Below are 26851 nucleotides of genomic sequence, written 5' to 3'. Positions count from 1 at the left end.
CCTTGTTTTATACATGACAAAGTCAAAACTTAGGCTAAATATTTTTCCAGAGGCCAAGACAGCAAGCAATGATAACAGGACTGAGCCTCCCCCTGCCTCAGCAGCCACCCTGACCTGCTGAGCTTCCCCAGGGACTCTGATCACTGCTGACATGATCCGTTACTAACTTTATGAATTTATGTATTTTTAAGTTGATGTACTGAACAAAAAAAACTTTTCTCTGTAAAATTCAACAAGCAGGAAATAACTTTTATAATAGAAACACATACAAGGGTTGTATACAAATGTGTGTATTCACACACACACACACACACACATATGACTGTATATGTAGTGAATTGGTTAATGAATTATGCTTTGTGTGCTCTGTGAAATCAGTTTCCTGGCAATAAATATTTTGTTTGGTGTGTTTTAATCACCTCTAGCTGAATAACTTCATGTCCTCTTAAAGTGACTACTATCCTTAACTCATGGTGTCCTATGCCCCATAGGAATTAAAACAATTAAATTAAAACAATTTAGAATACTGGGTCATATGGTAGTTCTATTTGTAGTTTTTTAAGGAACCTCCATAGTGGCTGTACCAATTCACATTCCCACCAGCAGTGCAAGAGTGTTCCCTTTTCTCTGCACCCTCTCCAGCATTTATTGTTTCTAGATATTTTGATGATTGCCATTCTGACCGATGTGAGATGATATCTCATTGTAGTTTTGATTTGCATTTCTCTAATGATTAATGATGTTGAGCATTCTTTCATGTGTCAATCCCACTACTGGGCATATACCCTGAGAAAAACATAATTCAAAAAGAGTCATGTACCAAAATGTTCATTGCAGCTCTATTTACAATAGCCAGGAGATGGAAACAACATAAGTGTCCATCATTGGATGAATGGATAAAGAAGATGTGGCAGATATATGCAATGGAATATTACTCAGCCATAAAAAGAAACGAAATTGAGTTATTTGTAGTGAGGTGGATGGACCTAGAGTCTGTCATACAGAGTGAAGTAAGTCAGAAAGAGAAAGACAAATACAGTATGCTAACACATATATATGGAATCTAAGAAAAAAAAATGTCATGAAGAACCTAGGGGTAAGATGGGAATAAAGACACAGATCTACTAGAGAAGGGACTTGAGGATATGGCGAGGGGGAAGGGTAAACTGTGACAAAGCGAGAGAGTGGCATGGACATATATACACTACCAAATGTAAAATAGATAGCTAGTGGGAAGCAGCCGCATAGCACAGGGAGATCAGCTCGGTGTTTTGTGACCACCTGGATGGATGGGATAGGGAGGATGGGAGGGAGGGAGACGCAAGAGGGAGGAGATATGGGAACATATGTATATGTATAACTGATTCACTTTGTTATAAAGCAGAAACTAACACACCATTGTAAAGCAATTATACTCCAATAAAGATGTAAAAACAAAAAACAATTCAGAATAGCTTTAAAAAAAAAGATAAAGAAAATGAAATAGACTGCACGTAATATTGGGAATAAACACCATCAGTTACCTACATGGCAGTTCTTTTTAAGCTGAGTTAAAAGAGGAAGGACAAGAATATAAAATGGAATTCTACATGTTAAATAAGACATATTACAATATTTTTAAGCCATGTTCCAGGATACAGGTGTCACCTGAGGTGGGCTCCCTCCATCGTGACAGGTCCTGGCACCCTGCCCTCTCACCTGAACCACCTGGTGGGCGTTGGTGTCGTCGAGCACCAGTTCCGTGAGGGCCGCACAGCAGGCTGCAACGAAAACCACCAAATGCCGTGTCTGTCGTGGCCATGGCGGCACTTGCACATCAGCAATCTCGCTCCCTGCCTCAGAGAATTTTGTTGGCAGAGCCATTCCTCAAAAAACACTAATTTTTCTTCTGGCACGTCTCTGGGAGAAAGGCACCTGAGTTGTGCTTGCTGGTACCTCTCCTCTTCGTGTAGCTCACATGCATGCACACCCCATGGCAGCCTGTGGGGCACCCCTAATGCACCCCGCTGTGCATGGAGTGGGGGGGGCAGGCACCGTCAGCCCCATACCCAACATGTGCCCTGTGTGGAGCACGTGCTCAATGTACATGGACAATGGTCAGGTAAATAGTGCGTACTTTAAATATATTATCCAAATTAACCCTTATAATCCGAGTATGAACTACTTTAGAGGGCTAACAGGTTAGGCCACAGAACTTGGCAAGCAGAGGAAAGTTTGGGGTGTCTTTAACCTGCAAGTCCAACACTGGTACCAAGAAGTTTCAGGCATCCACATGAATTTAACTTCACATTTTTTAAGTTATAAATTGGGCCTAATTGATATTATCATTATAATTTTATAATAGAATAATACAAGGTTAAACAGTATCAAATAATGAAACATAATAATATGATATAAATACCTGCTTGAAGAGAGAAAGTATTTTCTTGTATTTCCCGAGGGCTGAAATCTTCTGACAAATGAAGCTGCTGGATTCGGCCTGCCGCATTGGCACTAGACAGGCTTCCAATGGAGGAACGATCAGAAACAAAATTTCTGTCCCTGAAAAAGAAAAGTTAATGCACAGACCAATTTATCAATGGTAGTTCATGGTCAGTGCTTTCTGATTCCCGTTTTATAAATCTTTGCCTCCCCAGGTCATAAAGTTTTCTCTTGTGTGACCTTCCAATCCACTCAGACATGATTTTTGTGTGAAGTGTGAGGTAGGAGTCATCTCTCTATTTTTCACATGGCTGCCTTTGTTTTGAACTATTCTTCTGCCATTTACTTGAATACATCTCAGTCTTCATCATTCTGAGTTTTGTCTTTTTCCATTAAATTCCAATCTTCTTTTATTTTAGGAAAGTTCTCTTCTATTAGATGATTGAGGCTTTCCAAAATTTCCTTTTGTTTTGTTCTCTACCTTAGGGATATCAATTATCCACGTGTTGAGAACCCATCTTCTGCAGGCCATATCCTTCATTTTATGTTGCTCTTATTCCCTTGTCTTCCTCCTCTGCATCGTGTGTAAGTTTTCAAGCACGCCCTTCCTTTCACTAACTCCACATTCTTTCTGGTACTCAGTCTCTGCATGTTGTTCAGTCCTCATCTTCTTTCCCAGCTTCACAATCATTCCTATTCTCCTTTTTACTATCCTATCATCTCATCTTTAATCTCATTTCATAAACTTCATGTTCTGTTTAATGTCTTTGATAAAATAAAGCATTTGTTTTTCTGTTTACTTAGTGCAACATCTTCCACAATAGATCATTTGTCTGTCTTTATCTGCTTTGTTCCCTTCTGTTTTACATGGTTGCCATGTTTTTTCATGCATTTATTTTTATGGCAGCAGCTCTATGTAGATTTCTATATACCCAAATGTAAAGTGGATGGAGTCTCCCTGGCCTCCCTCCTGTGTCATCTGGGCCCTCTGCCCTTCTTTCGGGGAGCATAGGGAAGGTAATGGAATAGTTGCAGTCAATGATCTTTAATTATGTTAAAACTTGAATTTTAGGGATCACTCTATCTGATCAAGAGTATGTAACCTTTTAGTAACTGCCTTTGAGTTTGGGACTGCAGGTGAATGGGTATGAACAGATTTCCTATAAATCACCTTGACAACAGAGGCTGTTCATACTCAAGCCAGCAGACAACCTGGCAACCTCACCCCTTGTACCAGCTCCAGGCAGCCCATCTCTGAAAGGATATTGTTTACACAGCTGGTGTAATAAATTCTCCCAGAGCACTGAGCCATATTTAACATAGAGTAAGTATTGACATACATCTTCTTCCCAGGGAAGAGATTTCTAACATTGTACCATAGAAGTGGACTGGGAAAATTACTCTTCAGATGTGAAAGAACTCTTTTCTATCAAGAATGGTTTCCTCCAAAAGAGGAAAACTAGTACCTTATATTAAACTCAGTTCTATGTTGTCAAAAGGCAGGTTTTGTCCTTGAAGTATTGCTTAACTATTATATAATTTAATTTTATCATCAAGAAAATAGCTGCTCTCCACGAGGGCTACCCACAGCCACTGTAATACGTATGATGGACAAAAATAACCACCACCATCATCCTATAAACTCAAGTGGAAAAAAACCTTTGCAATCATAATTACTTTGACTGTGGGGCTAGCTCATTATGCCACAATACTAACGAAAGATTTATAATTTATACTTTAAAGTACTTGAGATTTTTATGTGATATTCATAAAAGCAAGTAGATTGTTAACAGTCTACACATTATTTCCTTGGTTTTGGTAATGACAGAAATTGTTAACAAAGCCACTGTTCATATCTCTAGTCTGTTCTTATGCTTTGGAAAGTTCCTTCAGAGAATGGAGCTGATGACACATAGCTCCACAATATCAAGTTATCAGGCACAATAAGCACAAAGTCTGAATAATATTGATTTGATAACAAGTCATATTAAAATTGATGTTACTCTGCTTTTATTAGAATGAACTTTATTTACATACTACAGATAACTGTGATCTTTTTCCAGGCAGATATAATCCTTTTCAACTTTGATTCAGCACCTAGGGGGATGAATTATGCTCTATAATAATTTTAGGTAATAGATCCTTCCCATTGGTGGTACCAGTAATATTGTTATTCAATACTTCAATACATGTAATACAATACCATATCTACTATTTTTGTTATTGTTATAGTTTTTGCAACATAATTCAAGAGAATTTCAGTTTGAAACTATTTTAACAAGCCATTCCTTCCCCAGATTTATGGCTTTGAATACCACCAGATTCTTTTTTTTTTGTTTTTTTTTTTTTTGCGGTACGCGGGCCTCTCACTGTTGTGGCCTCTCCCGTTGTGGAGCACAGGCTCAGCGGCCATGGCTCACAGGCCCAGCCGCTCCGCAGCATGAGGAATCTTCCCGGACCGGGCCACGAACCCGCGTCCCCTGCATCAGCAGGCGGACTCTCAACCACTGCGCCACCAGGGAAGCCCCAGATTCTACTTTTAAAAGAGAGACAACAAGGTCTTAATCCACCTCAGAGCACTGCCACGGAGATTAGAGAGAAAAGAGGAGCAACTGGACCAGGGTCAGTAACATGGAATCATTTGAATAACCGTGTTTCCCCCTATTTTAACTAAGGATCATACATCCGTTACTTTAGTGCAGGCTGGTGATTCAAAAAATATGTCAGGGCTCCCAAGGAGCTGAAAAGATGAACGCTCCTGACATTGATTTAGAGCCTGTTTGCAACAAGTAAAAATGACTCTGTAGAACATGAATGACCAAAGAATGGGAGGGAGCCAGCTGAGCACATGCCCACCCTGCCCTCGAACAGCTGAGACCCCAGCCTTCATCAGCCAGAGTGAAGCAGGCCAAAGCCTACTCTGACTCACCCTCGTAAAATATGAAGAAGCTGCTTGATGCCTCCCCAAATGCGAATTTCCACACTGGTCTCAGGGTCCTCACAAATCTGAACCAGGATCCAGACGACGCTCCACAGCAGCTGTAGGTGGTCTGAGTGCAGCAAGCTGAGGAGGATGGGGACCCCCTCGTAGAGCTTCACCTGCTCTCTCACCTGACGCTCGGCACAGAGCAGGCGCAGCAGCTCAGCCGAGAGCCTGCGAGGGATGGGCGGGAGGGGAGACTCAGCTCAGTGGTGGCTTGACTTGATTCACACGGAGCTGCCGACATGCACGGACGGTCGCGCTAACAGGCTCTATGTCACAGTCAGCTCATGTTCTCTGTAGAGGGCTGGATCACAGCCAAGTGTTTGCAGCTCTATGGGCCATACAGTCTCTGTCATGAGTACCCAGCCATGCCAACATGTGCAAAAGCAGCCACAGACAACACATGAAAACCAATGGGCATGGCTGTGTGCCAATAAATCTTTATTCACAAAAACAGGCAGGGAGCCAAATTTAGCCTGCAGGTCATAGTTTCTGGACCACTTTCTAAGTCATATCCTCATGGTATCCCCATTGGTCTGGCTAAAAACCTACTAACGAGCAAACAGGCATCAAGTACATACAATGGGACCTGAATTATGCTCAAGACAAAAGAAATATAAAAGCTTTATCCTAGTCTTCAGAAACTTACTATGTTATTGCAAAAATAAGACATTAATACCTGATGGCAAAAACACTATGATCCAGGGAAATTAAATGCAAAGTGCTCAGTGAATATCTGGAGAGTAAAATAAAGATAATGATGGCATAAGACATAAGGTTCAACTAAGCTCTGAAACATTATGATTATAGACGTTTCATAGAGCTGTCCTGAATCCTCCAGGCTCACACTCTGAACACTCTTCCTGGATGGTGTTATTTATTCCTATGGCTTCAAACACTCCCTCTACGCTGGCACTGTGATCTCAGCCCAGGCATCACTCCAAACCTGTAGAGGTTCCAGCAGTCACTTAACTGTTCCACAGGCACTAACCCCACTGTTTCTAAACTCAGTCATTATCCTCCTCCCCAAATCAGCCCTTCCACTTATGTCCCCGATCTGGACTCAGGACACCAGTCTTTTCCATTTCCAAGCCAAAGACTGGGAATCCTCCAAGACACTCCCTTCTTCTCCAACCAGTGGAGAGCCTTTGGTGCCCCCTGTTTCCTGGGCAAGCACTGGGGTTAATTCTTCTGTGAGTCCTGCAGATAGCTAAACCCACTGCCCCTCCATCCTTTTGAGCCTCGATTATGCTCAAGATATAAGCTTCTCTGTCACTCTGCTCTCCAATATTTCCATTCTCATCCTGCTTCACAATTCCTTTCCCTGAGCTAATTTTCCATGGCTCCTCTCCCTCCCAAACTTTTATGCTCTGACATATGTTCTTTGGTAGACAGTACTCTTCACCTTCTCAAACTTTCTACACCAAAAATACCCTCCTTGTTCTAAGTGGATCTCATTGTGTGGCTAAATTCCACACTCCACACACTGCAGTCAGAATAACTGTCCCCACAAAATCAATCTGATCATGATTAAAATCTGTGAGTCTCCATGTTCATGATAAAAACCACACTACTAGGCACAAAGAGCCCATCATGACCTCGCTAAAGGTATCTCATCTATAAAATATAGAAAGAGAATTGTAGATCAAACAAGTTAAAACACAAAAGTGCTTAGAGCAGGGCCTGGCATGTAGAAGGCCTGGCCAAAATTAGCTCTATTTCTAAGTTATCAAAATTATCTCTATTTCTAACCTATCTAACTTATTATCTAACTTATAAGCCAACTTATCTAACTAGTTTTCTGGCACCCTCCCTCCTGCACTCTGCTGTAGCTGCGCCCACCCATGCACGCTCCTCTCTCACACAGCACTGCAGGCCTCCAGGTGGGAGCATATTCTGTTTTCACTTGCTCTCTTCCTCTGCCTAGACAACTGCTCCTTCTTTTAGGAGACTTGGCATGACCCCTCGCTCTGATTGGAGGTGCTGCTCCATGCCCTCAGGGTATCTATCCTGTGCATCCACTGACCACACCACCTACAATGTTGTGGTGAAACTGATGATTTGTGTGTCTGCCCCTCTCCTACACCATGCAACCATATCTTATTCATCTTTGGTTTTCCAACACCTGTGCAGAGGCTATTGGGTGAATCAATTCAGACAACCAAGTCTAAGTATAGTTTGTAAAAGAGGGTTAAATTGGCTTAGATGAAGAATTCAAGGGATTTACTATGAGTTAAATGTCAGTGTTTTATTGCTTGGGATTTCTGTTAACTATTTGCCTCTTTAGAAAATTATGACTTACTCGACTAAATATCATATGATGCAGGTAACCTAATAAATATCTGGATACAGTAAGTTTTTAGGGCAATAGGTAGTTCAAGTGAAAATGAGTTCATTTTACTCTAGATTCTGTTTTGGTCATGAAATAAGTCAGTAGCTATCTTAATGTATTTTACTTGCCTTAAGCAAAATAGATTTTAGGAATCTAATCACTTATTCAACACACAATCTGAAATTACTGAAAGTAGAGCCACCTCAGAGTTTCTTTCCTTAAGGAGACAGGATGTAAATAAATGTAATAAAAAAATATTAAAGATGTAATCATGAGATTTATATATTTCTAATCTATGACCAGTTCTAGAAGTAAAGCAGGACCAAAGACAAATCGATATATCTCTTTGCTATTGGTTACTTTATATAAACTTAAATAGAAGATAAATGCCAAGTTGACGCATGATATTCAGTTAACAATGTAAATAACATAAGTAAAATAATAATAATCATTTTCATTAAATGTCAGACACTGTCATTTTCCCCTGTTAGCAGTCCTACCTTTTGGAAAGCAAGTCATATTCATGTAAAATCATCAGCAGATTTTCTACAATGTTGAGTTCACTTATTTTCTCCCTACATTCTGGACTACAAATTGAAAAGTATTAGTAACTATGAAAAATGTATTTTACCATATCCATGTATTTAATATCTTAGCCCTCATATTATCCCAGGAGGAGAAACAAAATGCAATGTAGCTCTATGGGGCAGGGCTACATTAAACTCCAACATTCAATAAGTATTATATGTCATAAATTTAAATTTGTTTAATAACAGTATGTTGATAACATGATTTCCTTTGGAGAAAGGGAATCATATGCTGTTCACAAAAAAGCAATGATCAGCATTACTCACAGTAGCCAAGGTATAGAAATGACCTTATATATCCTTTGATAGATGAAGTGGATAAAGAAAATGTGATATACATATTTATATATATAATTGAATATTTATATATAGTTATAATTGAATATAATTATATATACATAATTGAATATTGTTCAGCCATAAAAAGTCCTGTCATTTGTGACAATATGGATGAACCTAGAGAACAATCTGTTAAATGAAATAAGCCAAACAGAGAAGGGCAACTACCATACGGTATCACTTATATGTGGAATCTAAAATAAACAAACAAAACCGACTACATAGAAACAGAATAGAATGGAGGGTGTTTACTAGGGGCTGGAAGTAGGGGGAAACAGGGAGATGTAGGTTAAAGGGTACAAACTTTCAGTTATAAGAAGAATGAGCACTAAGGATCCAATGTGCAGCACAGCAACTACAGTTAATAATATGGGGTCGTGCACTTGAAAGTTGCTGAGAGATCTTACATGTTCTCATCACAAAACCAAAAAAAAGAGTTAACTATGAGAGGTGATGGATGTATTAATTATCTTGATCTTGGTAATCATTCCACAGTGTATATGTGTATCAAATCGTTATGTTGTACACTTCAAATACATAAAATTATATTTGTCAATTAGTCCTCAATTAAGTTGGAAAAAAACCCAAAAAACAAAAAAGCAGTGATCCACTTACTGGTATAAAAACATATTTAAAGCTTTTTAATTTAAAATAATCATAACATCTGTAGGGGTTATCTAGAATTTTTTAAAGGGCAAAAATATTTGAAAGTGTTAAAATATAAATAGCGGAGAGAATGAAGAAAACAAGTCAGGGAGATTCAACTTCCAAGACATATTGTGTAATTTTGAAAGTAGAAGTAACTGAGGGTTGGATGAAAAGACTAGGTAAATATTTCTAGTCAGGGGAAAAAAAAGAAAATTTTAAACTGCTTTGCTGCTCCAACTTAAATTCTAAAATGATGCTTTTCTATCCCAGATCCTCTTCAGTATAGTTATGGTACTTCATGTTTATTTTTCACAAATTTTAACTAAGTAGATGACAAAATAAATAGAGAAACGGATCTATTTTGCATTTCTTCCATCTGAGTTGCTAAAGCAGCAGAACTTATTAAAATACACTCACCTTTCAGCTAAACTAGCCACAGCCAGAAGGGCACCCAACAGAACGTTAGTATCTCGGGCACTGAGTAAATTTACTAATGTCTGAAAAATGAAGTAAAATAAGGTTTAATTATGTAAGTACTACAAGCTTCTTGAACAGTATGTTTCCTTCTAAAGATCATAGAGGCTTAACCTCAAAATTTGTTAAACATTCACAATCCCCAGTTCTTAAGGGGCAGGCATCCACCCCCTCTTCAGACGAGCTCGTTGTAAGCATTCCTTGCCCAGGACACGAAGCAAAGGGACCACGATACATGGCCCTCTACTTCCAAGTGCCCACGCTGTCTGCTCTCTGTCTTCTGGTAGCGACCAGTCACTGAGCACTCATTCTGAGTTGGGCATTGGCATTGTGGCAGGCACTTTCCAAATTATGAAATTACTTTTTCAACAAAATGTTGAAGACTGTCATTTTTTCCCAAACTAAGCAACATATGCTAACGCTACCAGACAATCCATTTGCCTCTCAAATTTCTGAGTAACATCACTGAGTTGGGAGTCGTCTATATCTTATCAGTCACCTTCTCGGGATTCCCATTACTACAAATTTACATATTTTCCCTCTAAATTTTTAGAACTCAGGGTCCCCCAAAGCACACACCCAAACATACTTCAGACCAGAGCTGTATAACAGCTCAGACCTGTTATTCAGACCTGTATTAACAACTACTAGGCTGATTTTGGGTTTCTATTATGTGGGTTTTTCCCCTTTATGATCTTATGCATTTTCTATGGAGCAATTATTATCTTTGTTTCTCAGATCCCTTCCTCTTTTTCTTTTCTCACTTTTTGCTTTCTGTCTTCTAACATAATGTTTCTCAAAATGCAGTCACTGATATATCATTTCACAATTTTTGTCATGTCCACCCTTAACACCTTAATGCTACTCAAAAATGTTCTTCAAATTCTAAGTGATATCAGTGAAATATATAGCTATTGAAATAAAAAATGTTGACCTGTATTATCACTAAGAATCACCCCCCCCATACAATGAGCAGCATGTGTTAACACATTTTAGGCAACTTTGCTCTAATATATGCTGGAAAGTGGCTTCCTGGGATATAAAAACTCAACAAATTATTGAAACCTGGCTCTAGGAAGCTACCAGCTAAATAGTTTTGCTGTAAATATAAATGTAGTCTGTTTTGATTAAACCTGCATTCATTCATCTTGAAATATGTATTTGACCCATAGGCTTATAATACTAAACCATCTTATTATGAAGTTAAACCATATGAAATTGACCTACACACCAGGGTAATTTCACATGGTTCAAACTAATATAACCTCATGTTTCAAATGGAATGTATTTATATGTATACATACATATATATGTATTTATTTATTTATTTGTAAACACACACCTAGGGTCAGTTTATATATAGTCAAGGTTTTACAAGCAACATTTAAATTAAGCAATAAACTTAGTTGATTAAGCAATAAAGAATTAAATGACATAGAACAAAGAAAAAAGTTTCAGAAAACCTTTATTTGCTGTTTCTATATTTACTCCTTAGGCGGGTTAGCAGAGATTGGCAATTTTAGGCTAGGTTAGCAGGCTTGAGAATTATAATTACACATGGCTTGACCCCAAGGGCTCTGGACTCTAGCATGTGAACCACCACCATATGAAGCTGAAGCAGGAACTCCTTCTGGGACCACTCACCTTGTGGGCTCTGCTTGTGGTGACCCATTCTCTTTGGTCTTTGACAGCAGCAAGTTTTTGAAAAATATCTATAAAGGAATGGAATATCTCAATGAGGGATTTGAAGCTTAAAGGGGGTCAGTGCTCATAGAGCCTCAGGTCTCAAGTACTGATGGGCAAGCAAAGGAAGGACAAATGGGAACACAGGCCACACAAAAAGGACAATGGAGGGAGGAGGGACAGGGTTGATTTTTTTTACTTCAAGAATCATGTTTCAAGCTCAACTAGTATTTATTATATATTACTATTATAATAATAAAATTTGGAGATAGCAAGAAAATTAAACCTTCCCTTCCACTTAAAGTTGAATGAGTTCCTTAATAGCATTACAAGTTCATAGTGAAACCTATTCTTCAAAGATAGTCCCCATAAAGATTTCATGTGATTGACTTAGCAAGGTTCCTCAGTGGAGGGGAACGGCTGGCCTCAGAGAATCTTCCTGGTCCCTGAGGCTCACCACAGATTCCTCTCTCCCTGGAATTGAGAATTAAGGTCCTGTCCTGTGCACACAAAGAAAGTGGGCTCACTCCCACAAGAGCAGGAGTGTGCACTCATCAAATCCAGAGAGCACGGAAGGTGGGCTGGGAAGAGCTTCCAAAAAGAGAAGCTTTGTAAGTGGGTATTGTTATTACCCCAATCTTATAGATGAAAAATGAATAGTCTCTGACATTTTAATAGAAATCGAAGGAGGCAAAAAATATTTTTACCAAAATTTGTTTTTATGGAAGGAAATCTCTCTTGCACTAAATAAACTAAGCTTGTGCTCAATGAAAATCTTTTAAAACATGAAATCTGGTTTTTCAAGGTAAGAACTGTGATCTAAAAATCTCCCCTCTGGGTACATTTTGCCACTGAGCATAACAGCTGGCATGGACTCTCAAGCTCATAGCTGTGTGGGGACCCCCGTGAGTATTCAAAGCGTCCCCCCTTCCCTGCTGCAAATGCTATGCCCGGAAGGCCAGCTGCGTCCCGGGACCGCGCTTACACGTCATGTTGACCAGCTTGTCCACGCTGTGCTGCGCCTCCCCGGAGCCGAGGTACCCGTGGGCCACGATCTCCATGTACTGCGGCGGGAGGAGGGGGAGACCGACAGGCGAATCAGAGGCGAGGACGCTCAAGCACACAGCAGGTGAGGGGAAAGGTTGTGCACTTCTGAAAATGAGCTGTAGGTGGCACAACAGGCTCACCAAACAATACTTGATGCCCCTGGGCCTGCTTCACTCAAGGGCAGAAGGGGGTGGGTTTCTGGGTTCTTGGCTTCTGTGGAACGCCCCAAAGTGGAGGGAGGGACCTGGAGAGATTGTTTAAACTCTCAAAAGTCCCAAGATGACTCCTAACTGGATAAATTTGTGTTGCAATTTAGCCTCCAAATATAAGATACAAATAAGATGCAATAATATATCACATAGAATTTTAATTCTTCAATGTAACTTTTCAGCAGAATTTTAATAACACACTGCATATATTTTATCGACCTTATGTTTTATAATATCCTAAATTATATCTAACCAGCATACAAGCAGATAGCAATAATCAGAATGAAATGTATGGGGTAGTCTAATAATCCCTCACTGTGGATGACTGATTGTAATAAGTTCAGAGAAACACACATAAATTTCTGATATTTTAATGAAAGTAAAATGGATAAAAAGATCCTTTACAATATAATTTTATTAAAGATTATTTCATTAAATGAGCTAAACCTCTAGCCAATTAAAAATTTTCTTAAAAATAAAAACAAGATATGTTTTATCAATTTCCCAAGAATAAAAAAATAATAAAATAGATTTAACAATAAATTGCCATTAAAATTAATCATCCATTAATAACTCAGGATGAGTTTGTAGGGCCACGGGTTTATTATGAAAATTATTCTTTCCATACATGGTATAGATTTCAGGAGAATGGGCTGTTTCAACTGTTTCCATGCCTGGAAATTTTGTTTGATTGTATTAGTAAGCCCAAACATTGGACTGTCTCAGCATATATATTCACCTCCTTACTTTGCCTCAGTAGTTACCAAAGCAGAAAAATAAATGAAGTCAAGATCATTCCTCACATTGTCATTTATTTTTAATATTTTAGTGAGCACAGCAATTCTTTTTTGTGTGGAAAAGTTATGAACATCTTCATAACCAATATTTTCTCCCACCATTTGGTGTGTGCAATGCTGAAGCCTGGGGCCTGCCAGACAACACCTATTTATTTTCTTTACTAACTAAAGACAGGTGACCTTTTATATTGATAGAACTTTCTCGTTTCAACAGGCTGGGTAAAGTGAGCCCAATCAGCCAAGAGACAATGTCACGAGTCCCTCCCTGCTCTGTGTGTATCCTGCCTCACGCTCACACTCACAACCCTGCCTGCTCCTCTCCTTGGCATGCAGCTAAGGTAAGAAAGACATCTTCTGTCACACACCTGTGTAATCTCTGCCTAAAAAAGAAAGGCAAAACCAGCCACCACAAAAGGAATCTTACCTGAGCTAGGTTTTCAATCCCACCCAAGCTATGGAGTATTTCCTGATAAAATAAAAACAACAGAACACACATGAAAGATGAGAGTGGTGGGGGGAATGTATTTTACATGCAATCTATTTATTAAGTTATGAGTTTTAATTATTTTTTGAAGGCCCACATTCTAACATAAATATGGAAAACTTTAATGTTTTCCAGTCATACTATATTTAAGATAAGTTATTAATAAATATGAATGAAAGTTGGGTTGAGATTAAGAGAATGTAAGTATGCTCAGAACTGCAGCCTGACTCCTAATTCTTTTTACTTCCTCTCATGTCATCATAAAATGTTAGAGCTGGAAAAAGCTGTTAGATATCATTCCCTTCAACACCCTCATATTACAGAGTAGGAAAACTAAGACCCAGAATGGTAAACCATTTGCCTAAGTGACAGAGCCTGGATAAGAATCCAGCATCACTGAATCCCAGGACCTTCCTCTAGGCCTCTGCCTAGTGTGGCCCATGGACCGGCAGCAAAAACATCATCTGGAGCTGATTAGAAATGCAGAATCTCCTACTCCCCCCAGACCTGCTGAATGACACTATGAATTTCAACAAGATCCCTGGGAAATTCACACGCCCAATAAAATCTGAGCAGCATTGCTCTAGTAGACTAGACGACAGGGCTTCTCCTTAAAATGATGTGGCTTATCCTAAACTAATGTAAGGATAATCATTGCAAAATGTCCTCAGATATAGGTCTTTAAAATCAATTCCCAATAACAAGACACTGCATGAAACTTCTGAAAAGTGCTTATTAAGAGAGAGAGTGCTGGGAGGCTGGAGTTGTGAAAGGAACTGGTTTGGAGCTCTCCTAACAGTTGATGCTCTCAGGTTACCCACACTGACATTTATCTTGGGGTTAATGGGTTTCAGGTGGCCCTAACCTGTGTAACTCTGTATTGACACCTCTCTCCTCACTTTCTATGCACACAAGGAAGTTATTTGAAATACAAACATTAGCCAACATTCCAACTCTGGAAAGTTCAGGGCAATGAGTACGTGACTGTGAGGGCGCGATCTCGTTCTACCCAGAAGCTGAGTGGGCAGCTGAGGAAAGGCTCAGGGGCTCAAGGCCTCCTGGGTCAAGGTTTCCTTATTCTGTGTGAAGGGAATTTGGAAGCGACATACCCTTGTTTAAATTAAGAATAAAGGTACATTTATAACGCTATTAAAAATCGTTCTATGACCACCTATTAATTTGAATTCCCATGATTGCTATTCACTTTAGAAGACCTATAATTAAAGAACGTAAGAATATTGTATACATTATCGCTAATTATGGTGGAAATTTTATACATACAAAAATAACATTTTAAAACTACTTATATATTTTTTTAACATCTTTATTGGAGTATAATTGCTTTACAATGGTGTGTTAGTTTCTGCTTTATAACAAAGTGAATCAGTTATACATATACATATACATATTTTCCCATATCTCTTCCCTCTTGCATCTCCCTCCCTCCCACCATCCCTATCCCACCCCTCCAGGCGGTCACAAAGCACCGAGCTGATCTCCCTGTGCTATGCGGCTGCTTCCCACTAGCTATCTATTTTACGTTTGGTAGTGTATATATGTCCATTACACTCTCTCACTTTGTCACAGCTTACCCTTCCCCCTCCCCATATCCTCAAGTCCATTCTCTAGTAGGTCTGTGTCTTTATTCCCGTCTTACCCCTAGGTTCTTCATGACTTTTTTTTTTCTTAGATTCCATATATATGTGTTAACATATGGTATTTGTTTCTCTCTTTCTCACTTACTTCACTCTGTATGACAGACTCTAGGTCCATCCACCTCACTACAAATATCTCAATTTCATTTTAAACAACCCAATCCAAACATGGGCAGAAGACCTAAATAGACATTTCTCTAAAGAAGGTATACAGATTGCCAACAAACACATGAAAGAATGCTCAACATCATTAATCATTAGAGAAATGCAAATCAAAACTACAATGAGATATCACCTCACACCGGTCAGAATGGCCATCATCAAAAAATCTAGAAACAATAAATGCTGAAGACGGTGTGGAGAAAAGGGAACCCTCTTACACTGTTGGTGGGAATGTAAAGTGATACAGCCACTATGGAGAACAGTGTGGAGGTTCCTTAAAAAACTAGAAATAGAACTACCATATGACCCAGCAATCCCACTACTGGGCATATACCCTGAGAAAACCATAATTCAAAAAGAGTCATGTACCAAAATGTTCATTGCAGCTCTATTTACAATAGCCAGGACATGGAAGCAACCTAAGTGTCCATCAAAAGATGAATGGATAAAGAAGATGTGGCACATATATACAATGGAAAATTACTCAGCCATAAAAAGACACATATTTTTTCAGCAAATTTTTTTTTTCATTCCTGTTAGGTAAGATCCCTGGGTTAGGCTCTGAAGGGGACACAAATATATAGATGACAGAGGCTGACTTCACTGAGCTGCAAGCAAGCATAAGGCAGATGTACAAATAACTGGAATTGAAGATAGAATTGGTAAGTGTTATAAGAAAGTTATACATGAGGTGCTGTGATGTTGCAGAGGAGGGACATATAATAGCCTGCTGAGAGGACTAAGGAAAACTTTGTAAGGGTGGTAGCCTCTGAATGGGCTTAGAAGGATGGATAGATGTGCTGAGAAGACATGGGGGAGAGGAGGAAATAAAGGGGATTCCAAGCAAAGAGAACAAAGAGGCTCAAAGGTGCATAGAAGTTGCGTAGAAAGAACATCAAGATGTTCTATTACTGTGAGAAGCACCTCCCTAACACCATGAAGGGAATCTTTGGGAATAATGTTAGAAAAATAGGGTGAGATAAACTGGACATGTCCATTCAGACGTGGACATGAGCCTGAATTTGAACTTTGCCATTCGGGCCTGATGAAAAGGTGCGAACAAGGGCCAATCAGAATCAGCCGTGAGCACATCGTCCCTCTAGTCTTAGAATGAACTGGAGAGGCAGGGGCATGGAGGGAAGCCCTGTGGGTTGGCAGGGGCAGCAAGAAGGGAGTAGACAGGTGGGCTGTCTTGGCAGTGGTGTGACCAACTGGGAGTGAAAGGGCCGAGGGCAGGAAGGGAGTGCAGGAGGCATCTGTGTCTGCGAGCCAGGGTGACTGGGGGCAAGGACACGATGAACCCGGGAAGTGGAGAATAGGCTGGGTAGACAAGGAGACTGAGTCTGGACATGCTGAGTTGCTGGTGGTGTATCCAAGTGACAAAAGAACAACAGCCCGGGGAAAAATGAGGCCAGGGCAGAAGACTGAAATCTGGCATCGCTGACATAAAGGAAATTTAAATTTGAAGCTTGGGAGGGAGAAGACACCAGGGAGAGAATAATGGTTAAATGATTGGTCATGGTCATCTTTAAATGTTTACCTTGACAAAAATATATCTATCCAACAATCAATGTTAACAATATGGAACTAAGCCCATGTTTCCCAAACTCTCTCCTGGGAATAATCATTTTATTCTGTGCAATGGGTGGTACTAGGTATTCTTAAAAAAAAAATTTCATGATCAAATGGTAGGTTAAACAGAATGTAACAAATTATCTTATTGTAGACTAAAACTCCTCAGTAAAATTAAAAACTCCTCAGAGCTTTAATATGCTGCCGTGCACTGTAAGTCTCTAGTGGGAGAACACGTGTGCAGCTTTCCTACATATCACCGGGCAGAGCGCATTTCTTTTCACAGAATACTGACCAAGTCCTGTGGAGCACCGTGAGAGAAGCGCTGCTATAAAGTACAATAAGGGGAAAATGCACTCAAGCAGTTACGCTCCATTTGTTAAACAAACACTTTCCCTGAGGCCCCGACAGAGACTGGAGCGCTGCGGGGACACGCCTGCTCTGACCTGCCAGCGTCTATGGGAGAGAAGACCACGAGGCACGCACACCCCTGGGCTCAGCATTCCTGGTTACTGATCTGAAAAGCAAACAGGACTGAGTGCCCTTCCCCACCTCAGCCCTCCTCCCCGGCATGGGCTGGAGGCTCATGGGACTGGGCTCTGGACTTCTGAAACTAATGGCCTGGAGAAAGTCCCCATCAATCTGAACTTCAGTTCAATGAGCCACATGTGAGCAAATGTCCTTGCTCTACCCATTCCCAGAATTTTTCTCTTTTTAAAAAATTGATACAATAACATAATACTGATAAAAACTATATAGAACAATGGAGCACCCTGCAACACCAATCTGGCTGTTGTCAGTCCAGCACGATGTCACTGCGGCCCAGAGCATTGGGGCCCTTAGACACGCTCCCCTGGGCCTCTCAGCCAGCAGAGCAGTGAGCTCTCATTTCACCCATGCCTCTGCTGTCAGGGTTCCACACCTCTCATCCCTCCGTCTCAGTTGAAGGCCCCCCTATGCCCTGGCCTTTACTTATCTTTCCAGGTGTATTAGTAACTACTCTTCTAAAAGTCTCGTAGGGGGTGAGGAGAAGTTTCCTGCCTTGGAGTCTGGAGGAAAAGTGGTGCCATTAACAGAATCAGGAGCTGATTCTGCAGGTTGGAGGAGAGGGAGGACGAAGAGGACCCTGTGCAGTTACTGAGGGTCCTGTGCATATCAGGCTCTCTAACTCTTTGGCATCTGTATGCCTTTACACACTTAGAAATTACTGAGAATCCCAAAGAGCTTCTGTTTATGTGGGTTCTATCTATTTATATATATCATATTGACATTAAAAGTGAGGAATTTTTAAAACACAAGAGTACACAAGCATATGTTCCGTCATTACACATCCTGTAGCCTTTACAAAGCTCCACTGCACACTTGTAAGAGAGTGAGAGTGAAAAGGCAAATAACACTGTAGCATCACTTTTAAGATAGTTTTGACCTTGTGGGACCCCTGGAAGAGTTTCAGGGACCGATGACGGTCCCCAGATCACACTTGAGAATCACTGTGCTACTGTGTCATCAGGATCGCTGCCCAACATATACCTGGAAATTTGGGACTTAAATGAATGGAAAAGTCTGAGGCTGGAGATATGTGCCTGTGAGCAAAGAACAACAACAACAAAATGATAGTTGAAGCCAAGAGCTTGGAAGACAGGGGAGAAGATGACAAAGAAAATAACTTTGGGGAAGGTTAACATTTAGGAAGGCAGAATTTAAAAAAGGAGCAGGTAAATAATACAGAAAAAAGAAAAAGAAAAAATGATGAGTAAGAGCTAGAGGTTCTCAGGATCAGTGAAGGCAAACAGAAAATGTGGCAAAGGGTATGGGTTGCTAAAGAAAGGCTTGGGGTGCAAGGGCAGCGGGGAGAAGGCCACACAGCTCCACTCTCCTTTTATTGTTGTAGCTGATGTAAATGTAGCTTAGGGGCTTTTAAGAATTTTTCTTAGGACTTCCCTGGTGGCGCAGTGGTTAAGAATCCGCCTGCCAATGCAGGGGACATGGGTTCAAGCCCTGGTCTGGGAAGATCCCACATGCCATGTAGCAACTAAGCCCATGCGTCACAACTACTGAGCCTGCGCTCTAGAGCCCACGAGCCACAAATACTGAGCCCACGTGCCACAACTACTGAAGCCCGCACACCTAGAGCCCTTGCTCTGCAACAAGAGAAGCCACTGCAATGAGAAGCCTGAGCATGGCAACAAAGAGTAGCCCCCGGTCACTGCAACTAGAGAAAGCCCGTGAGCAGCAACAAAGACCCAACACAGCCACAAATAAATAAATAAATAAATAAATTTAACAAAAAAAGAATTTCCCCTTTATCCTTGATAAGCAATGTGTTATGACAGCTTACTGTAAGGAGTCCAGGTGGACTTTTACCTTTATCCTGCTTGGGACTCCAACTACACTTGAAATCTCCAAACATATGTCGCCCTTTAATTATGGAAAACTAAGCAATTTATCTTTAAAAATGGCTTCTCTTTCATCCCTTCCACTCTTTTCTTGCTGGAACCTCCATTAAGCATATACTGGAGCCTCTGGGTCAAGAAATGATGACTGGATCATGGCCCACCATGATCTTCTTAAATGACTTCCAGAGAGAACCTTGTGCATAATATTCAATGAAAATTTCTACAACACATCAGTTGTAAAAGAAAGGGAGTGAGTTCAAGACCTATAGTCTGACCTTTCAATGAATGCAGTGATGAAGGTGAGATGAAGGCTTGAGGGGATAGCAGGTCAAGAAAAGGGCATTTTATGATAAAAGAAAACAGAAAGGGAGCCACTGACACTGTAACAAAGAAAACAGATGGAAGGCTGAACCTTGGCAAGGAGGAGGGTTTTCTTCAGAAATAAGAAGGGACGCAAAGGTGCATGATAATCCGAATATTTCAAGCAACAAAGAAAATATGAACACTCCTACTGGGATGGCTTCAGTTTTGCCTATAAAACAGGTAATGCTGTAATCTGATAAGAATGACAGGGGTAGGAGGGGTCTGGGTATGAGAAGTGGAGATGGTCTGGAACAGCCACTGTGGATCCTGCAGTACTGACTCACCAAGAGAGGAAGGGAAGGCCTCGCGAGGGCAGAGGCGTGCTGACATTTGTTGGCACAAGTTGTAGTAAACCCCAGCATTACTACGTGACTTCAGCCAAAAATTCTTGGCAACTCAAGATGTTAAACAACTGCTCCTCTTTGTGGACAGAGTGCCAGGAGGAGAGATTCAGGGAGCACCCCCTTCTATGGAAAGACTGGAAATCAATGGGAGGTTTGGCTTCATACGTGTTTTGGTCATAAAATCCCATAAGCAAAGAGGTCATGGGATTCTTCCCTTTAGAGGGCAATCCAGTCAACCTTGTTCCAGCCCATCAAGAACTAGATTAAGAAAGGCAATACTTTATTTTTATTTTGCGGTACGCAGGCCTCTCACTGTTGTGACCTCTCCCGTTGCAGAGCACAGGCTCCGGACGCACAGGCTCAGCGGCCATGGCTCACGGGCCCAGCCGCTCTGCGGCATGTGGGATCTTCCCAGACCGGGGCACGAACCTGTGTCCCCTGCATCGGCAGGCGGACTCTCAACCACTGCGCCACCAGGGAAGCCCAAGAAAGGCAATACTTTAGATGAAGATCAGCAGAGTATGACACAAGGGCCATCAATTCTCTGAGCAAACATGTCAAAGGCAAATATTTTGCTATCTTCTATAAGTCAAAAAACTAGACCTTCTGCTAAAAATCCACCTTCTTCCATGAATAGTTATATTAATATTATATACACAGTGTTCTTACCCAAGCTGAGGCCTGTGGGGTGTACAGGGGGCTATTAATAATGACTTGTGGACAAGGAGCTCATGGGGGTGACCCAGGCAAAGTGAAGCACATGGCCCACCCTCACCATGCGTGACCCACACAGCTTTTCTCAAAGGAGAAAAGGAAAATTCCCAGAAAACTGTGAGCAACCAGGACAGAAAGCCATTTGAAGTATGTAATATATTCAAATGACTGTGGTTGGCTAAACTAGAACAGCACAAAGACAGCTTAGAATACGGAATGAGGAAGGGAGTGACTCTTCTAAAGAAAAGATTGAAGCCATCATGAATCCCAGGAGACTCAAATCAGAGCAGGCTCTGTAGCTGGCTAGTACCAGACGCTTTTTTTTTTTTTTAAATGCCAAGTTTGGAAAAGATGGTTATTGGGGTAATGAAATTATTATTATTATGACTCAAATAATAATTCATCAATAAAACTGAATCCAAAATAAAAGAGCTTCAGAGTGGTCTGAGCATCCCAGTAGCTTATCCGGACGGGGCATAAAAGGAGATACTTCTTAGGAAAAAAAACAATCTGTGAAAATGACTGAAGCATGTATGAATAATAAGGATAGTAAGAATGCTCTTTAGATATTTAACACTGGCAAGAAGAAACAGTAATGGTTCATAAGCAATTTGGAGGCTTCTCCAAATTGGTTGGGCAGTGGTTCTGCCTGTGTTCTCAAACTGTGGTCCCCTGACCAGCAGCATCAGCATCACCTGGGAAAAGTTGTTAGAAATGCAGATTTCCAGGCCCTGCCCAAACTTACTGAATCAGAAACTGTGGGGGCGGGTGCCAGCAATCTTTAAGTCTTCCAAGTGTTCCTGATGCACAGAAAGTTTAGGAACTTCTGCTTTATAAAAGCAGCTATCTTAGCAGCTGAGACTAGACAGAACAACTTTCACGATCCAGGTGAAGTGTTAGGTAAGCCTTTCTTTAGAGCCTCACTGCTAAACCACTAAGTTCTTGCTAATCAAAATGTGGGCCATGAACCAGTGGCCTCAGCAGAATCGTGGGTCTCAGGGTACAACTACAGAATCCACATCCGCATTTACAAGATCCCCAGGTGATTCCTCTGCACTTTAAAGTTTAAGAGGCACTGAACTACGGCCGCACATTTAACTAACTAGTGAGAGGAGGTGAGATTCCTGCCTGCAGGCACCTCCTCTGAGACAAATGGGAGGCCCCTAGCTCACCTCTAACTCAGGGTCTGAGGCTGGACTCTGGGACAAGCATGGCTCTGGAGCAGCTACCAAAGCTGCAGGCCCTGCCTTTCCCACTCACTGCCCCTGGAGCCCCCTGAGGAAGCCCCCACTTGTCGCTGCTGACCTTGACCTACTGAGCTGCTTGGCATAAGCATGCTCGAAGGTGTGGCCAAGTGTACACCTCTCCAAACTGACTATCGTTTAAAATGCCAGGAGATAATGCAAGCATCGACCCGAAGTTCAATCCACTTCATCCCATATGTAATAGAGTAGAAATATACAGGTGTTTTTGTCCCCATTAAATCACTTCTCTCCTATCATTTTAAATAGCAGGTGAGATACTTCCCAAATTTGGAAACTACTGAGTTGTGAGAGAGGAAAAAAAAAAGTTACCATGCTCTGCTTCAAAGAAAAGCCCACCAGGTTTTTTTTCATCTTCAAACAAGTAAAAAATATTTTTATTTTTTGCAACCAACCTGATAACGTGGATCCCTCATTAGAAGTCTCAGACAAATTAATACTCTCAGAAAATGAAGAGATGGGGCTCGATCAACCCACTCTCTGAAAGAAGAAAACAAGAGAGAACATGTTTGTTCATGTTTAAAGGCCAACGTGACAGTTTATGAACAATGCAAGAAGAATAAAAAACGTCTAAAGGAAGAGCATTAGTTTATCTCAAACAGTCTGCAATAGGGACTGTTATTTGATTCTTGAACACTTGACACATTTTAATGCAAAACACATAGAAACTGTCATTGTCACTACAAAGTAGAGGTCCCCCAAATTATTTGGTTCACAGGGACCTTACTGACTCACGGCAGCCCCTGACCAAAAGAAATAGCTAAAGGGTACAACTTTAAAAGACTTGATACCCTGATAACTTAGTATCCATTTGAAAAAATAATACACAGACACTAAAAAAAAAGTCTTCTTATTTTATTCTTAATCACATTTACTTACTGATGGGGTGTGTGCACCTGTGGACACTAAACAACTTCTCCAGCCTTGGAATCAGATCTAACACCATTACCTCCATTCCCTCTTCCACCTGACTTTCCTAGGGCACTTGCTTTTTATCACAGTAACCACTGAAAACCCAGCTACAGAAAAGTAAGCCATCATCTAAGGGAAGGCAGTACAATCTAATGTGGAAACTGTAACTACCTGAGTAGTTTGCACTGTGTCTGACAGATGTTGTGTATCATTGCTGTTTTCCTTGAAATTTAAAAATATCCCACAACACCCCTGGGGGTTCTCTGCAGCTCCCAGGGCACTTCAGCGCTCCCTGTGGGAAACATTGTGATGAAGTATTTTCTTACACCTTAGATCAGTCTTCCTGGAAGCAGACTCTTCCATGAAGATTGGTGTGCGTGTGAGTGATTGAGGACATGCTCTCAGGGAGTCCACCTGGAGTGGAGAGCGGGGGTGAGGAGTGGGGAAGCCAAGTGGGCAAGGGCCCTTCTGTGCCAGCCTCACCTCCAAGGACCCCCCACCCCCAAGGAGGCAAGCACCCTGGCTTTCCTGCTCCCAAAACGGCTGTCACAGTGTGTGTGGAGGGTGCTGCAGCAGGGACTAGGGAGCAAGTTCTCAGGCACTGCTGCTCTCCGGGCCTGCGGGCAAAGTGGACTCAAAACTCCAGAGCGGGGTGCCAGGGCCCAGCCGCTCACATGGACGCTGCCACCCAGTCCTCGACTGAAGCCCGAGTCACAGGGGCCACCAGCACGGCTGGGGCTCACTGCAGGCACGGCTCGCTCAGTGGGTGCCAGCTCGAGGGAGCAGAGTGGTCGGCGCAGCACCCCCGTCACTCTGGGGTGGGGTCATCGGCACACCCAGCACCCGTCCCAGCTGCTGTGCCTCCGTGAGCAGCTTCTACTTCACTGCTCAGCTTCTCTGTGCCAGTTAGAGTTAGTAGTAAAAAAAAATTCAAACTGGGAAAATTTTTCAGGCTGCTCCAGTGTTGCCACTCAGGCTGCAGAGCGTGAACACTGCGAAGGGCCTTTCATGGCACTATGTAAGGATGCTTCTGCCCAAGAACCTGTAGGAAAAGAGCCCAGGCTGAGGCCGGGACCCACGGCTTCCTGAGTCTCAGCTGACAGCACGTCTGAAACCGAATTCACGCCCCGCCGCTCTCCCCCCCCCCACAAACACGCCTCACCCCTCCAGGCCTCCAGTTGATCAGACCGAAACCCTGGGTGTTTTCTCACCTCCTCTACTTCCCTCACATCTTTCATCTAATCCCTCAGCACATCCTGTCTGCTCTACCTTTAAAATATCTCCCCATTCCCACCACTTTGAGGTAGGAGGTAGATGGGCCCCTGGGCTGAGCAGCTGGAGTTCGTCAAGCAGAATAAATTGGAGCTTTGTTTTCCCTGGACACACCAAGGACAGAGCTAGTGACAGGAGCTGAGCTCTGAGGGGGAGTAAAGAGATAAAACGACCACATCTATCACTACTGAGGTCAAGGAAACCTCCCTGACTGCACATGCGCAGGAAGGCTCCTTTGGGGTCAAAAAGGGGCGACATCATCCCATAACAGGTGCTGTCAAACCTCCGTTAGCCTCTGCACTGGAATCCATCTTGGCAAAAAGATGTGCACGCATATCGGGCAGGGCAGTAGGACAGGTCAGGTGTGGGGAAAGAAGCGAGATAACTGGCCAGAGCAGAAGGAAGACCCAGAAGAACCGCCCCATATAAATGATTTAATCGCCTCTTTATTGCACTCCTCATTCAAGAGGATGCCCACACCCTTTCCCTCCAGGTGTGTACTCCTGTTTTGCTTCTGTCTAAATACACTGTTTCTCTGTGTGTTCTTCACATGTTGTGCTGTGTCTCTAATAATGAACTTTGTACCTGTTTTTGCCTCCTTGATTCATTCTTGCTTTCAAACAGGGGCAAGAGCCAGGGGAACTTTGCTTCTAGCCTCCAGCCCCTGCTGGACTAGCAGCTAGGATTCCTGGTTTTCATCCAGGCTACGCAGCTCCAATTCCTAGGCAGGGAAATAGGATCCCACTTCAAGACCACTCACCGCTGTCTCTCCGAGATCAACTTCTCACTCCCTCGTCTTCTATGACCCTGGTTCAAGCCGCCATCATGTTTTGCTTGAACTATTGCAAAAGCCTCCCATCTGGCTTTCTTGCTTCCATCTTTGTCCCCAACTTCAATCTTCACACATCTGCCAAGGAGACAAACACCCTCCCCTGCCCTCCTCCAACAGTTCTCCTCTCACTCAGTCCTCACGGCCCCTGAGGCCCTACAGGACCCGGCCTCCCCACTGCCTCTCAGACCTCATTCCCCCCGTTCTCCACTGTCCCCACCCATGCTCTCTCAGACACACTGACCCTCTCATAACATGGCTGGGCTGGGCTTGGAACCTGTGCCTTTGGTGCTTCCCATGAAGCAGACTTCTGTGACTTTTTAACACGGAACCTCCCATACAACTATATAGATGTCCTCCGACATGACATGAGGCCAGTCACATGCAGTTGTTCTAACCAAAGTGTATGTCAAGGTGCAGAAGCCACCAACACAGCACAGCCTGGACTCCTGAGGTGAGGAAGGGGGTCTGAGCACTGCCGAGCACTGGACCTGCCTGCATCACCTGTGGAAGTTAGTCCCTGCCAGGTGACACGTCTTACACTGCCCTCCAAACTAGTCCAACAGTGGCACTGGGTGCAAATGTTAACAAAAACCTAAAACAAAATGTGTCTGCTATTTCATACATAGCCAAGAAAAACAGAGAAAGATAATGGAAGCTACTTTGGACTAGAATCCACATAGTTTCTCCCACCCTCTCGCACCTCCACAGCTGAGCTGGTTGTACATCCAGCAAAGTTAGGATACTTTAAAGATCTGCCCCTTAGTCAAGTGAAGCATTACTTGAGCTGCAGTCCCAAGCCAACCCTTGCATGGCTTGTCCAATATTGATCCTTGACATTTGGTGGGAAATTCAGTTTTGACTCTTCCACAATCCTGAGAAATTCAACTCTGTCCCAAACCTGCCCATCTCAGACCTGAGTGCACGAGACACACCCTCCTAGAAGGCAAGCCAAACATCTGTGGTTCCTGCCACTGGAGGTTTCACCCCCAGCCCAGCCCCCTTACACTCCGCCCCAAGCCACTCACTGTTTCTTCCATCTACTAACTTAGCTCATGGGAAGGAAGTTGGAAATATGTTTTTCCCATAGCCTTATAGTCCCAAGGATGTTTGACTGCTTCTTATAAATTAGAGCCCCCAGCAGAGGCCTGGCTCTGCAAATAGAGGTTGAGCAAGATGTCCCAAGAACATCACTGGCTGGGAGTCACTCCTCCTGCCATCACCAAGGCTCCTGGCAAGAGCTGCCTGCCACAGCCACCAGCAACATCACAGCCCTCCTATAGCCAGGGCACCACAACAGTGACACCTCTGCTATGGAGGCAAATTTCAGTTTCTTCTGAAAATAAAGGCAGGACTCAACCCATCT

General features: G+C 42.2%; 1 protein-coding gene across 1 annotated transcript in view; it reads right to left on the bottom strand.

Annotated features, from left to right (window-relative positions):
* The window catches only part of NEK10 (NIMA related kinase 10), a 321674-nt gene that overhangs the window by 253451 nt on the left and 41372 nt on the right, over positions 1-26851 (bottom strand). The window contains exons 7-15 of the mRNA XM_060164097.1: positions 22868-22952; positions 13945-13986; positions 12453-12531; positions 11429-11496; positions 9728-9807; positions 8237-8323; positions 5351-5575; positions 2402-2541; positions 1699-1760 (exon numbers count right to left, since the gene is read on the bottom strand). Coding sequence (XP_060020080.1) covers positions 1699-1760; positions 2402-2541; positions 5351-5575; positions 8237-8323; positions 9728-9807; positions 11429-11496; positions 12453-12531; positions 13945-13986; positions 22868-22952 — 868 coding nt within the window. The remainder of the gene's footprint in view (positions 1-1698; positions 1761-2401; positions 2542-5350; positions 5576-8236; positions 8324-9727; positions 9808-11428; positions 11497-12452; positions 12532-13944; positions 13987-22867; positions 22953-26851) is intronic.

This window comes from Lagenorhynchus albirostris, chromosome 10 (assembly GCF_949774975.1).
Source record: "Lagenorhynchus albirostris chromosome 10, mLagAlb1.1, whole genome shotgun sequence".
Lineage (NCBI taxonomy): Eukaryota > Metazoa > Chordata > Mammalia > Artiodactyla > Delphinidae > Lagenorhynchus > Lagenorhynchus albirostris.
Note: the sequence above shows the minus strand (reverse complement) of the source record. Positions and strands in the feature narration are given on the sequence as shown.